Source organism: Amphiura filiformis, chromosome 14 (assembly GCF_039555335.1).
Source record: "Amphiura filiformis chromosome 14, Afil_fr2py, whole genome shotgun sequence".
NCBI classification, from domain to species: domain Eukaryota; kingdom Metazoa; phylum Echinodermata; class Ophiuroidea; order Amphilepidida; family Amphiuridae; genus Amphiura; species Amphiura filiformis.
In genome coordinates, this window is record NC_092641.1 from 42,669,316 (window position 1) to 42,685,131 (window position 15,816).

General features: G+C 37.8%; 1 protein-coding gene across 1 annotated transcript; it reads right to left on the minus strand.

Annotated features, from left to right (window-relative positions):
- Nucleotides 1–10,072: 10,072 nt before the first annotated feature.
- LOC140169438 (uncharacterized) lies at nt 10,073–14,872 on the minus strand. Its single transcript, XM_072192699.1, has 4 exons — nt 14,790–14,872; nt 14,217–14,339; nt 11,808–11,930; nt 10,073–10,221 (listed from the first exon to the last, which is right to left on the minus strand). The coding sequence occupies exons 1-4, from the start codon at nt 14,845–14,847 to the stop codon at nt 10,073–10,075; spliced, it is 453 nt and encodes a 150-aa protein (XP_072048800.1). The 5' UTR covers nt 14,848–14,872.
- Nucleotides 14,873–15,816: the final 944 nt, after the last annotated feature.

Genomic DNA, 15,816 nt, shown 5'->3' on the forward strand with positions numbered 1-15,816 from the left:
CAAAATCGGAATCAACTGAAATTTTGGGAATATGCTTTTTTTTTTTTTTTTTACTGAAAAATGTCATAAAAAAGGATGCTAGGATCACGAAATACTCCTTTAGCAAACGAAGGTCGCCATATATTTGTTTAAGAGGCAGTTTACTGCCTCGTTATTGATGTTATGGTAGTTAAGTAAACAATGTCACCGTATATCGGGTTCTAAGAGGCGGTAAACTGGTTTAAGCAATACAAAGGTCTCGGTTTATTTGGTGTTTTATGAGTTAATTTTTTGATTTGATTTGATTTGTTCGGGTTTTGACAACCCTGGATAACCCAAGAAAGCCTCTATTGAAGCTTATTTCCATTGGGGTCCATTTGAACACCGGGACGGGTTGGGAACAGTCAGGGGTTAACACCCTACTCTTTTCGAAACTGGCTGCGAGATACATGTACAGGTATGGCTCTCTGTACACGGGACCGACGGCTTAACGTCCCCTCCGAAGGACGGAGTACTTTCATGATTCATTTACCCAATTCTAAATGAACCATGGGGAGAGCGGAAGTCTAAATTTAATCTACAGAAGTTGCCAATTAATTTCAGACTTTTTTTCCAAGTCAATATCCCAGCAAATCGCCACCGCCGGGAATCGAACCCGGGACCTCATGCACTAAAGGCAAGTACCCTAACCATTGCGCCACGCTCCTCACCAATTTTGTATTTTAAACAAAGAATAACGGGCCTTTATGCACAAGATTTCATCCCGTGCATATTAGTGAACAATATTAAAATCAATACCAAGCAAGTTTTGTTTTTATTTCTAAGCTTTTTTTAAGCAAAACCGTTACGAGGTAAATCTAGCAAGACCGAAATTAGAAGCTTTTTACAAAGTCATGCAAAATAAGGGACCCGCCGTAGCGGGCGCCCTAAAAACAGATTCTCAGGTATGAGTAAAAGAACATAATTATAAACTGTTTATTGTGCTCTGAATCATGGTATAATTGTCTTTCACAGTATATTCACCGTTATGTGTGGGGGTGTGTGTGGGGGGGGGTGTAAGGGGTGTTATATAAAGATTCTTTTATTCTTTTTCGTTAAAGTTTGTTACGTATACTTAAAATTTTGTTTTGCTTTTGATGCTTTAATCGTTTTTGTTAATTATTGTTTTTATCTTTTTTTTTAATTTAAAAAACACCTTAAATACACAGGCAGCGAGACAAATTCAGTCAAACATGTGACTCAATATTGAGCTGCGATTCAACTAGGCAAATAAGATAACCCAAATAACAAAGCAGAGCAAAACAAACTAAAGGAGTTCCATTATCCAGTGCCGCCGAGAGCCAATCCGGGCCCGGGGTACACGGCCTCTTTTTACGAGCCCCTTGAGGTCTCTTTTCTTTGCTTTTATAGGCTCATTAAGATATGTCTTCTTTATTTTACGGGCCCCCGAGGACCCCGGGCCCGGGTGTAACGCACCCCTTAACCCCCCTTGTCGGCGGCACTGACATTATCCACTGTGTTAATCATACTTGTAAAGCTAAACAATATAAAATATTTTTTATGTTTATAAATAGATGCACTATCTCATCTTGAACATTATGACACTGTATTGAATCTAATGACCTCTGGAAGCAAAGTTACAAGCATTTAAATGGACGAATGTCCATTTTTGAAAGCGACTCTCTGGCCTAAAAAGGAGAAAAGTGCAACAAAGAGACAACACAATCTTGTCAATCAAGCTTTAATTGAAGCATTCAGTTTGTCTTTCACTTTCTTTCTTATCTGCACTTTTCACAACTTTTATTTTAATTTGAAAGTTGTTTTGTTGCAGTTTTCTTTAACTCCTTTTGTTTCAGTTCTTTTGCTTCAATATTTTATGTGACCACCGTTATTGTCTACAACGGCTGTCCAAAGTCGTCGCATGCTCACATTTAGAATCTTTTTTCCTTGTAGTATATGGGGAAAATTTATTTTTTGCTTTCATTTTTTCCATACACAATCTTGCCACCAAGGTTTTTCTTAAGCAGAATTTTATGTAGAATCAAAATATCATGGGTGTCATTTTTAAAAACTGTTCTTGGGTGTTTTTTGGGCGGTTTTGGCAACTATCATATTTTTCAATAATTCATATGTTTTCAGCCCAATTTCCATTTTATTTGCTGTATAATATGAACTAATGTGTGCTGAATACTTTTTAAATAAAAATTAATGGTCAAATGTTATCCCAGAAGAAATTTGGACAGACACTTTTATCAAATTGGGTGATTGTAGGTATTTTTGGGTGTTTTTTGGGTGCTTTTGGGTGCAATTTATAATGTATATATATTGAGTGTTTTCAAATGTGAAAAGATAACAAGTTTGTCACTTTTCGCCGTAGAAGTGACGTCATAATTGGATTAACTACCATAGCAATAGATATATACAATTTTTGACTCTATCGCCCTGCATTACAAGCAGGTTGCACTCATCACCGGTGTATGTCTGCATTCATAGATTGAATATAATACCGCTCTTTTCTAAAAATACTAATCTTACAGGTGCGAGTGATCAGCATGATATGAATATTCTATAGAGTTACGGTCCAGGTCTTTCCCTGTTCTTTGACATCTATGGTTCAATGCATAGGTACCATGTAAACTTTGTACAGTGCAGAGCGATATAGTCAACAATTGTATTCATCTGTTGCTATGGTAGCCTTACGTCACTCATAGCTAATGCATGTACTTTTTGATACAAAAACTCGAGCGTAGGCCCTACTACCCAGTTTATAAGTCCTGTGGCCTTTTGATAATGACAATGTGCCACATATCCTAGCATGTTGTTTGGGTCACAAGTAACATATTTATACATGTTTACAAAAATCCAGATGCAGCAGAAGGCGGCCATCTTGTTTTTCAAACTGGCGCCCATTTTGCAAAATATTTCCAATATTTTTCAAACTGCTCCTTCCCAATGTGGTTTATTGGCACAGTAGCAATGGTTTTATTGGCACAGTTGTATTTGTTTTAGGCTTGTTGTATTAGTTTTATCATGTTGGCATGCAGTAGCACCAATATTGATGATTTTCGAATTCAAAATGGCCGCCAAGAATTCAAAATGGCCACCGAAATCAATTTATTTCCTTCAATCATACAATGAGCCTATATCAAGCTGGTAAAATAGGAGATTGGACATGTGCCATGAATATTAAAATAATAACACACACAAATCCGATACTAAATGCACCCCCACCCCTTGTGCAAGTTGACCTATATCTGTTTCACATTTAAATGATGACTTCATTTTGCATATTATAACATTTTAAAATGCCATAGAAAATGTTTCTTGGCCCATATGTGTATCCTTTAAACAAGAACGAGAACAGTTGGTGGTGCTAGTTTGGGCTGCAGGCTGTATTAATACATCCATAAGCCCATGGCAGCAGGGGAGGGGGTTCTTCAAATATTTTGAACGGAGATGTGCCACACAGATTTTCGGATGCTGACTTTTCTATACCTTCTTTTTGCTGTTTCTGCAACCCATCAGGATACCAAATTTTCACAAAATGCACCCAAATTTGCCCTAAATGGATGCATTTAAGGGCACTTTTTGTCCTGATGTGCCCATTTGGTTGCATTGGTCTCCACTGAAAACCCACCCATCGATATATCAATATTGCTAAAAAAATATACCCCCAAACCATGGCAACTTCCTGTACACCTTCAAACAGGAAAAAAAATAGGGGTATTGAGAACTGCAGGGTAAAAGGTACCGAGTGATCACACAAATTGGTTATGGGTCCTGGGGGATGGACTTATATCTGTATATAGGGTTTCTAGGGATGGAGTTAGGGATACCAGGGATGGGATAAAGAGTACCGGAGACAACATTAGGTATATCAAGGATGAGGTTAGAAATACCAAGGACATGTTTAGGGTTGACCATGAAAGAAGGTTAGGTGTACCAATGACAGGGTTCCCCGAAGGTCCCAGGGACAACAGTTTATGGGTCCAGGTGAAGGGATTAGGGGTTCCAGGGATGTGATTAGGGGTATCGACAATGGGGCTTGGGGTATCAAGGAACAGGGTTAGGGATTCCGGAGACGAGGGTTAGGGGTTCCAGGAATGGGGAGAGCCCCATGGTCAGTGTTAGGGGATCTAGGGATATGGTAAGGGAACTGGGGATAGAGTTAAGTGCCTCAGGGTTTGGATAATGGGTACCAGGGACAGAGGATGGGACTAGTGGTACTGAGGACTGTGCAGGGTAAATGGTACAACGGGTAATGGGTCCCGGCGAAGGGGTTAGGGTTTCAGGGATGACCAGTCATGGGTTCCAGGAATGGGGTTAGAGGACACGTGGTCATGTTTGAGGTCCCAGGGATAGGATGAGGTACTGGGGATAGAGTTAGGGTTCCCCGTGAGGGTTGGGGTACTGGGTACCATGCAGGAACGGGGTAAGGGGTACCGGGTACCGGGCACTGGGTAAGGGGGACCGTATGTGGGGTTACAGGTGCCGAAGATGGGATTAGGGGTCTGTCTAGTCTCGGGGACAGACTTTTTAGGTTTTAGAAATGGAGTTAAAGGTCCCGTAGTAGGTTTAAGGTTAGGATAGGATTAGGGGTACTGGGGATGGATTGGGTTTGGGGTTCCAGGTTTGGTGTTAGGAGTCCCAGGGATGACATTAGGAGTAATGACGACTGTGCAAGGGTACTGAAGTAAGAGACGTAGGGTACTAAGGATGTGGTTAGCAGTGGCGTAGGGACATAGCAGCAGGGGGTGCCAAGGATGGGGTTATGGGCTAGCTGGCCCGAGTACATATCAGGTTATGGGCCACTGGGTCCATGGATGGGTCTAGGAGTCCCAGGGATGGGTAGGGGTACTGGCCAGGGATGGGGATAGATGTACCAAAAATACACGGTTATGAGAACCGAAGAGGATATGGGTAGGAGCATTCGGGTACTAGTACGAGGATACATGTTATGGGGTAGGCCTACATGAACAGGTATCAGAGTATCAGAGTACGATGTACATTTAGCAGGGTAAATGGTTATGAGGTACCGAGTTAAGGGTATTGGGTACAGATTAGGATTACGGGTTAGGGTATGGGTATGCGCTGGCCCAGAGTACATCAAACTTGGTGGGAACGTAATTATCATTATCATATCCTGGGGAGACGGATGAAGACATTTAAGGTGGAATAAGGTTACAGATCTTAAATTCGGGAACTATTTTATAACAAAATGTCATCGTAGAAAGTGAATTCATAATTATAGGTGAGCATTTGAATGTGGGTGTGGGGTGGTGTGGTGTGTATTTGCAGTGTATTATGGAGTTTGTGTATGTGTTGGTATATTAATTAACATGTTACCTGCTTAAACTTATATTTTACAATGCTCATTATAATGTTTGGAGGAAATAAGTTGAATTTGGCGGCCATTTTGAATTTTTGGAGGCCATTTTGAATATCAAAGTCGTCGATGTTAGTGCATACGTCATAAATAATATCCTAAGCTTAAAACAAATGCTACTGTACCAATAAATTCACAATAGGAAGGGTCAGTTTGAACAATATTGGGAATGTATTGCCAAAATGGGCGCTGTTTTGAAAAATAAGATGGCCACCAACTGCTGCATCTGGAATTTTGTAGACATGTAGGCCCCTATAAATATGTTACTTCGGACCTAAACAACATATTAGGATAGGTGGCACATTGTCATCAAAAAAGGCTACGGGATTTAGTTTGCCAAGGCAACTTTCCGCCCAAAAAACACCCAAAAATTTAAACATTTGAACACATTTCTTCAATATTTGAGGTAGTTTATATTAAGGTGTGTTTAAAGTTAGGAATGATAATATAAAAGCCTTTAAATCCAATATATGACTTAAATAAGTTGATTTTTATGCCATAATATATGCCAAATACTGAAAATCAGAATTCGCCCAAAATCCGCCCAAAAACACCCAAGAACAGCTTTAAAAAAATGACACCCATGATTTTTGGAATCCTCACAAAATTTTGATTCAGAAAAACCTACTTTGCAAGATTGTGTATGAAAGTTTTGAAAAAACACAATTCCCCATATACTATTGGCTAAAGTGTCACTTTTAAAATTGTCATATCATGGTCGTCGGCTTTTCCTCCCAGCTACATAGCATTAGATTCATAAAATTTACTTCGGGGACTGTTCATTGTCAAAAATGTTAATTTTAATAATTTGCCATAAAATTTGTAAAAAAAATCGCAATTATTTGATATCAGAAGGACATTCATTGTATGCCGAATGCAATCTGGTGTGTCTGATGTGCTCTCAGATCCCACAAAAATAATGTGCAAAAGTGGGTAACCAAGCGCTTAACATTAATTAGGGTAGTATTCATGATTATGATGTTAATACCCCACGCGTCATGCATACGCGTGGCATGATACCTCGTCACAAACACCTGCCCACCGCGAATGCAGACGTAGAATCTGTAAGTATTAAAAGTGACCACGCCATTACACCAATTTTGTGACTTTTTATATTGGAATATCGAATTAGTCTCTTGGTTTTTGAAACGTTTTCAAAATCCAACTAAAGGTTCGAAATTATTCATGATTGTTTAGGGAAAGATCTACCAAAAAAACGTTGACAACGTAAAGAAATCAGCAAGTTGAAAAAACCCACCTCGGCTCACTTTTTGAAACTTGGTCCCATTTGTAAAAGTACTGAAGTTTAAAAACTTTATCATATTTATATAAATCTTAAACATTTGCAGAAGTGTTATGTATCTTTAATGTGCAGATGCGATATTAATTTGTAAGCTTTCTGGAACGACCTGAAAGGTTATTATCTTGTTCTTGATGGTAAGCCAATATCCTATTGTGTTTTGTTTTATAATAATCATGATTAAGGGGGTACTACACCCTGGCCAATTTTTTGCCAATTTTTGCATTTTTCTCAAAAATTATAGCACATTAGTAACAAGTAAGATATGTATATTATAGGGGCAAAGACTACAACTACTGTACTGAAAATTCAGCAACTCAAAGTAAGTAGTTATTGATATATTGATCAAATATTGGGTTTCCCTCATTTTTGACTGTAACTCCACACGAAGTTACGAAGTGCTCCATAAAACGAATAAAACGAAAAATAGATGTTTGAAGTTGCTATTCTTGATTCATGACAATAAATAATTAAACAAAACTTTATCAGTCGTTTATTTTTAAAACTTGCTCGTCACGTGTGACTGTAATGTTAAGAGGCGTACACAATGATTAATATAATTTTAATATACTTTAATTATTCAAGGCAACGTAAATATGTAAAGAAAATGTAAATATGAAAAACACACACCCTATGTTGACAATGCCAGAGAGACACATAGAGTAAGTCCGATTTAGGCCTACTTCAAGTCGGAACTGGTAAATGCGCATAAGCGTCTAAATGCCACATACTAGGCAAGATAATCGTGTTTTAATGTTTGTGGTTCTTTGTAGCCTTGCGGGGCAACCTAGTTGGATATTCCTATTAAGCGGCGGTTGTCGGCGATCTTTCGTGGTTTGTGGTTTTCATCAACCCTTGCCATCTATCGGGAGCTAATTTATTGTTTAAGCTTTTTGGATATCCATATTTCGTGGTTTGTGGTTCTTTGTAGCGTTGTGGGGCAATCTAGTTGCAGATCCAATTTTCGCGATTTGTGGTTCTTTATAGCCCTGCGGGGCAATCTAGTTGGATATCAATATTGAGCGACAGTTGTTGTTGATCTTTCGCGGTTTGTGGTCTTAATTTGTTCGATATCCATATTTCGCGGTTTGTGGTTCTTTATAATCGATAGGCCTGCAAGCAATCTAGTTGGATATCAATATTGAGCGGTTTGTGGTTCTTTGTAGCCCTGCGGGGCAATCTAGTTGGATATCCCTATTAAGCGGTGGTTATCGGCGATCTTTCGTGGTTTGTGGTTTTAATTTCCCTCATCAAGCCCCGCCCTCTATCGGGAGCTGATTTATAGTTTAAGCTTGTTAGATATCCATATTTCTTGGTTTGTGGTTCTTTGAAGCCCTGTGGGGCAATTGTTGCATATCCAAATTTCGCGGTTTGTGGTTCTTTATAGCCCTGTGGATATCTAGTTGGATATTAATATTGAGCGGTCGTTGTTGGCGATATTTCGTGGTATGAAGTCTTAATTTGTTAGATATCCATATTTCGCGGTTTGTGGTTCTTTATAATCGATAGGCCTGCGGGCAATCTGGTTGGATATCCAAATTTCGCGGTTTGTAGTTCTTTGTAGTCCTGCGGGGTAATCTAGTTGGATACCCCCTCTATCGGGAGCTTAATTTCTAAGCTTGTTGTATATCTACACTCCCTAGTTGTGTGGTTCTTTGTAGCCTTACGGGGCAATCTAGTTGGATATCCAAATTTCGCGGTTTGTGGTTCTCAATATTAATATTCAGCGGCAGTTGTTGGCGATCTTTCGCGGTTTGTGATTTTAATTTGTGACAATTTATAATATTTATTCCAGATATAATTTCAGTCTGATGTGTTTTAAATGACGAATATGTCATGATAGTCAGGCATGGTGAATGCATCTGGATGGTGAAAGTAGGCCTATAGACCTAGGCCTAAATGTTAATAAAAATCAAACATATCTGTTTGATGAAAAACATAATATCACAATAGCAATGGATGTTCGAAATGGTGTTATTCTTGATTTATGACAATAAATTGGTAAATAAAACATTTTAAAAAAAAGCGGTGGGAAGTTTCGAACTTGAGCAAAAATCCATAAATGGATTAGAAGTCCATGGCCTTAACCACTTCGCCACAGGGACGTCCCGATATAACGAGGTGTGAAAGTGGAGTATTTATTAATATGAATGTATGCTGTGGTCCGGAAAGAATAAAAGAATTGTGAAAACTTGATTTGTTGGCGAATGGGATCCAGAATTTGTATGTAGGGTATCTAGGAAAATGCTAGGGTATATTTGAAAGTGAATCTGAAAAAGTAGTGCGACAGTGACAACCATGTATGGCTGTAGCAGTGTCGAAAGATTGTGGGTATCAGTATGATTAGCTATGATTTGCCACTAATTTTGGCTATGAAATACCGCGTGAAATAAAGCAAGAATGTTTGTTTATTATCAAACAATCGGATTCACTGTAAGATTGGTGTAACTTTTTGAAATAATGAGTTATTAAAATATGACACTTTGGATAAGATTTAGCATGGTTTTAGATATATTTTGTACCCGGCGAAAAATATCATAGAACAATAGCGTTTTGTTCCGTGTAAATATAGTCTCGCGGTGCATCTGTTTATTCTTCTTTATCAGTCGTTTTTTTAAAACTTGCTGGTCATGCTACCGCGTGACTCTAATATATTGCGATGTGTGATCAAATGAGAAGTTGAAATATATCTTAAACTCTGAAACATGATGCAAATAAAAATTCCATAGCGCACACCGACATCGCCTAGCTAATAATAACTTTGTCAGCAAAGATACGAAAATCAATACCCGTGATCGATACACGTGAATGTACTATGCACGAGTTTGATATGAGACGAAAATCTTTGGATACCGGGGTAGAAAATGATGAATATCTCCCGTAAATGATTTCGTATAAAGAAACCAGATATGGTTCCTTGCACTTGAATATATATTTTGAACAGATATGATAGTCGTAAGGCTTGCGTCTTGAGAGAGAAGCTTGCGTCTTGAGTCAAAAACTGACAACAATTCTGATTTATATGTGCCGAATTATATAGCGCAGTGTATAGGCCAATTGTGGAGGTAGTCTAAAAGCATATGACCTATGGCGTACCATGCTCGGCTCACACACAGCGAGGTCAGTCACCGGCCTAATCGGGGCTATTGTCAGTAGCCTTAGTCAGATGTCCTTCGGCCCATTATGCGACTCAAAACTATTAAACAGGTCGATACAAAATGGCCATGCGTGGCGGTGGATTCAACCTACCATGGCGATTTCTGCCATGAAGATATCGGGGCCGGGCGATGACACTGTGTAGCGCTTGAATAATTGACAATTCACAAATATTGTTATAAAAACAAATTTGTTTTGAAAAGGTAGGAAATTTTGATAGGAATGCACCAATTCCTAAACGTTAGTTTAAGTTACGTGGTGATATGGTAAAACATGGACTGACCTCTGCATGTTACTCCATCTCCATTGTAACCGATATTACATATACATGTGACACGGGCAGCGGTTTCGGCACAAACGGCATTAGCGTCACAAAAATTAAAAGTACATTCGAAGCCATCTGTACAAAAAGTATTGAAAAAAAACCCCATATATTTTAGGTCAACATGGACTATTTAAAATCATTTTTTTAAAGAATATACACTTCTTGGTGTAACAAAATCCCGGGGGTGCACTCGACTTTGGAAGTGACGGGGATGTGCGGACAGCAGTTCGAAAGTAAGGGTCTTTCGGTGAAAGCCGAAACATCAAAAAGGGGGGTCTGTCGATGAGAAGGCTCTCCGTCACAGCATTGCCATCTCCATCACAATTGTTGTTGACCTTTATTTGACCTTTGACCCAGACAACATGGAATTTACTATTTGGAAATGTAATTTATATTGTATGTGTTTACTATGTCAATAGAAATTTATTTAGTTATTTCAAGCAAAATTATGAATATACTTAAGTTTGTATAAAAATACTAACAGACATGACATTTTCCGTACAGCCTGCCTCTCATTGTCCCAACTAAATTAGTACAAAATCATATTTTTTTAAATAAAAAAAGCAAACATGAATCAAGCAACTTACAAGTTATCCATAAAACTCATAATTAAGAGTTTTAACAAATTTTTTGTCCTTTTTTCTTTTTGGCCTAAATGTGACGGAGATGATGCTCACCTGGCACAACCTGCAGATTACGCCCTCTATAATATAGAGGGCGCCCTAAAGATTGCGCCAAATAATGTTTTCATGCACTAGAGACTTACATCCTTACAGATATGTAAAGGAAACATTTTTATAGTCATTTTCAAATTCATATTTGCCTATCTTCCAATAGTACACCTTTTCAGAGAAATACCCACGTATCAAAAATATATAGGATATTGCTTTACTTTTGATGTTATAATTCGTCGTCCGTATTCCATAGTGGCGTATAGTGGGGCGCCGCGAATAAACAACTTTTCGAGAAAATCGGGTTTGAAGAAATGCCAATTTAAAATCGAGTTGTGTAAATCAGACATTCATTATATTTTGTAAATGATGTGAAATTTCTGTAGTAAACTAAATAGATTTTATTGTTATATATTTTTCAAAAGAAATAAATACATACTATTGCTGGCAAACTGACAATAAAACTATACGCCACTATGGAAAACGAACAAAACGCAATACCCTAACCTTACGTTAACCGTACGCCACCTCGGTCGCCGTGTAATCCCTATGGCGTTACTTTTCGTTTCGTATTCCATAGTGGCGTATAGGTCCGATACGCGTACGCCACTATGACATACGATGTTTTTCATTTTTGCCGATATTTCATAATTATAAAATGTGTATAAAAAGTGGCGTATGGTCGATACGCCACTATGGAATACAAAAATGTCACTTTGTAACTATACGCCACATTTAATTAATTAATTACTAATTAAATAGCTAAGTATGACTGATGAGACTTAGAACAAATGAAAGAGAACATCATTAAAAACATATGTGCCAATTTTCAAAAAAATGACCAAAAATCACTATACGCCACTATGGAATACAGCCGACGAATTGTTTTAGTTAAAAGATATTACAGTAGAAAATTTGGATAGGAATGCTCCAATTCCTAAACGTTAGTTTAAGTCACGCACGTGGTAATAAGGTAAAACATAGACTGACTTAGGCATTTTCCTCCATCTCCAAGGTAACCGGCATTACATGCACATGTGAAGGAACCAGCGGTATTGGTACAAGCAGCATTTGCGTCACAATTATCAGTACCCAAAGTACATTCATCGTCATCTGCACAAAAATGTATGAAATAACAATTTCTAGAAGAATGGTACTCTTTGGTGCATACATATATTATGCATGATAGTCGGTATAGAAGAATTGATACCGATAATGATAAGGTTTTGAAAACACCGTCAGTAATAAGGGTAGTATTCGTTATAATATTGTTAATAATACCCATATTCAATGTGGTTGCATTGGCTACTTTGGCACGCACACCACGACCAAGCTTGTCCCACAAGTGTTCAGACTGGTTGAGGTCTGGGCTGATGGCAGGCCATTCGAGTCTCTCTACTCCCATATTCTGACTACCCAGACTCTATGGGGGTGAGCGTTGTCACCTTGTTGGATTGCATTAGGTCCCAGATTGTGAAGATATGGGATTGCAGCTTGCTGCACAGAATAATGGTCAATTGCATATTCGGTTTGAGACCCTACTATATTCACAAGACGTATACTCCGCCGCAAATGTGATTGCTTCAAATGTGGTGTCATTGTAAAGGAGGAGACTAATGTAGCTATCCATTGATATGCAATACAATATGAACATGTCACAAATAATCTGAGATATAGATGCTTGAAAAACTTTCCAAACTTTTGTTGAGGAGTTTAGAACGTTTCATCAAAATCCAACTAACGATTCGCAATCATTTATAAATGTTTAGGCAACGACATATTTCAAGGTATAATCAAACGAAATGTTAACCCCTGTACACAACTGGTCATCTAACAGCACTTCTGATTGGTTGATAACTTGAAATTCTTATTTCAATAGCCAATTATGACTAGGCTTTAAACTATTTATGGCCATACTTGTTTTTACAGATGATCTTATTAATACCTTCCTTGATCGGTTCAAAATTGGACACAATGTTCATTTTAGCCAATCGGGAAGGTATTTCTCATGGGTTAAAATGCTTCTTGTACTCTCAAACATGGTACAATTAATACTCAATATAACGCTTGAATAAATTGGGTTTTCTTGACATAAGGGTATATTTTTTCATTGATCCCTCACAATATTGGTCAAAATACACATTTATTTTGACAACTTAGGGGACAGAGTATTTCGCGTAACCCGCGTATCTAGATGATCAGTATTTGACATAAAAGGAAGACAAAATGGTACAACATAGACTGACCTGTGCATATTGCTCCATCTCCAAAGTACCCGGCATTGCATGTACATAATAAAGGAGCCCACGGTATTGGTACAAGCGGCATTAACGTCACAATTATCAGTAGCCAAAGTACATTCATCACTATCTGTACACAATTATTTAAATAAGAAATTTCTTCAAATTGGACAAGGTAAGGTTTTGGAAGTAGAGATTTCCAAGTACCGGGTGTCCCAAAAAAAGGTTACATGTAGATTTTTGAAAATAATACAAGTTAATCTTAACAATTATAAATATCCTTTTCATGACATAATCTATGTAATCTCTACTAGTACCCCTGTGAATGTCAAGTTCACAACCTACGTACTTAGTCCGCATTCCAGACATTCCTGACCAAGCTCTTTAGTCTTTACGTGACATACCGGTATGCATCACGAGGTTCATACCACGGTCACAGCCACCGTGCATTTGGCGGGGCACTTGAGTAGGCCCAGCCATAGCATGGCATATTCAATATTTTATTCTGCTAAACAAAGAATAAAACTTGTTCAGTTTTACTTCAGGAGTTCAGTCAGAAATTTAAAGACAATCAGCAGCAATTTCGAGTCAACAAAATCCAAACAAGGCCTAAATGCAAAGGATATTGTTATTCATTTCACTATGTTGATGACATAAGATACGGCGTACAGTACTGCTTTCACTAAAACGTATTCTTCTCTACTAACCATCTTCCTTTATTTGTTACCACCAAGAGTCGAGAAGCTCTAAAACTGATTTATTTCCAGTGTACAATATCTAATTTTTCAATATGTTTCTTTTGTGCAATAAGTTCAACAATTAAAAATAAGAGAAACATATAAAGTAATAAAGATAAAATCTAAAAACAAGGGTGTGCTTGTGTTCAACTTTCAATGTGCGATATTTTGATGGTAGCCACTATTGACACCCCTGTCATCTTGCTCGCATAATTTAAGTTGCTTTTAAGATACGGAATTGAAACTTACCACACAGTTACAAGTCGAATGAATAAACAACATCTGAAAAAATGACATTATTTTGTTGTACCATCACAAAATGCAGTTCATTTTCTACATGTAACCTTTTTATGGGACACCTTGTATATGTGACGGTTTATATGAAATAAATATAATGGTGATATGGTATAAATTAGACTGACCTGTGCATGTTACTCCATCTCCAGAGTAACCGGCATTACATGTACATATGAAGGAGCCAACGGTATTGGTACAAGCGGCATTAGCGGCACAATTATGAGTACCCACAGTACATTCATCACTATCTGTACGAAAATTATTTAATAAGACATATCTTCAAATTGGACATGGTAAGGTTTTGGAAGTAGAGATTTCCAAGTATATGTGACGGTTATATGAAATAAATTTAATATAAAGGTGATATTCCATTTAAAATCCACTCTACCCCTGTGGAAGATTTTGGAAATATCTTGCCCAATGGGAGTATGGATTTCAAACGGAATCAACACATAAGGTAGCTCGATTTGAATTTCATACACCCTCTGAGAAAGATTTGATCTGAGTCATCCATAGAGGGAGGGTGAATTTCAAATAGAGCTGCCCAATTTGTTAATTCCATATTGAAATGCATACTACCCCTGTGAAAGATATTTCCAGAATCTTCCACGGGAGTTGTGAGGATTTTAAATGGGATAGCCGAATAACGAAACTATAACAGCTAAATCAATTTTGATAGCAACAACAATTCAACTTACTCTGGCCAGCAGTAAAAGAGGTGCCCATGAAAAGCAGAACCACACAGAACACAATCATCCTGGTTACCTTGGTATAGGTTGTCGGCTGTCAGCTGTGTCAGTTTACTGTTCTATTCGAGTTAATACAAACAATTTAACAAAAGAATGAAAATTTATCAGGAGCCACTTTCCCGTTTTAGCTATTTAAAGGCCTTTTCGGTGATTTGCTCATTCAGAAAATCATAAAAATCAACAAATCGGTAACCCCCTCTTGCGTACACTTTGTACGTAACGTAAACTGGTGAATATTATTGACGGCCCTTTACTGAATTGGTATCACGCGAGTGTTGTCACCACAATTCACACTTATTTTAGGTAACACAAAAACACTTTACTGTTTATTCTGCTTTGGAATGTAATCAACCATTAACAGGAAATTTGAACAAGAAACACGTCTGCCTTTCAACCTTATCAGTAATATTTTGATTATGGGGAGTAAATTAAGCAAGTATTTCGGCTAATTCTTTTCTTTGTTAAAAGTTTGATACATCCAAAGATAAATAAACTGAATATTAACATAGCCTTGAATACTCCAAACAATTTGGTAACTCAAATTTGGATGAAATGCTGAAGTTTACTAAGCACAGAAATTGAATGAACAAAGAAATAATATTATCAGCAGAAAACCACAAGGATAATCTAACATACCTGTACATGATGAGAAGATGAGAATAGTGGAAAGGAACCTGTTACTGGCAGTGATGGGTGAGTTGTGAGAGTGGGTCAGGGTTAATTAGGAGGTCATCCTTGGGTTTGGGCTGATCCATTTATGCCTAAAGGGGAGTCCAAGGTACAAAAATGCAACCTGCTACAACAGTTATTTCAATCATCTTATAACTTTAAAAATATGTCCTTTTAAAGAAATGTACCCATTTTTCACTCTGTCTACGGATAGCAAACCGAGTGGTTGGATGGGTCATGCTTTGGCGTGCCCTGCAAGATCACCAGACTTCACACCACTTGATTTCTTCCTTTGGGCCCCACAGTA

Excerpts from the sequence above, each read along its gene's own strand:
- LOC140169438 (XM_072192699.1), bottom strand. The coding sequence starts at position 14,847 with ATGATTGTGTTCTGTGTGGTTCTGCTTTTCATGGGCACCTCTTTTACT. Across the intron at positions 14,340-14,789 it reads CTCTTTTACTGCTGGCCAGA|ATAGTGATGAATGTACTGTG; the intron begins GTAAGTTGAATT and ends ATTTTCGTACAG. Across the intron at positions 11,931-14,216 it reads AGATGGAGTAACATGCACAG|ATGACGATGAATGTACTTTG; the intron begins GTCAGTCTAATT and ends ATTTTTGTGCAG.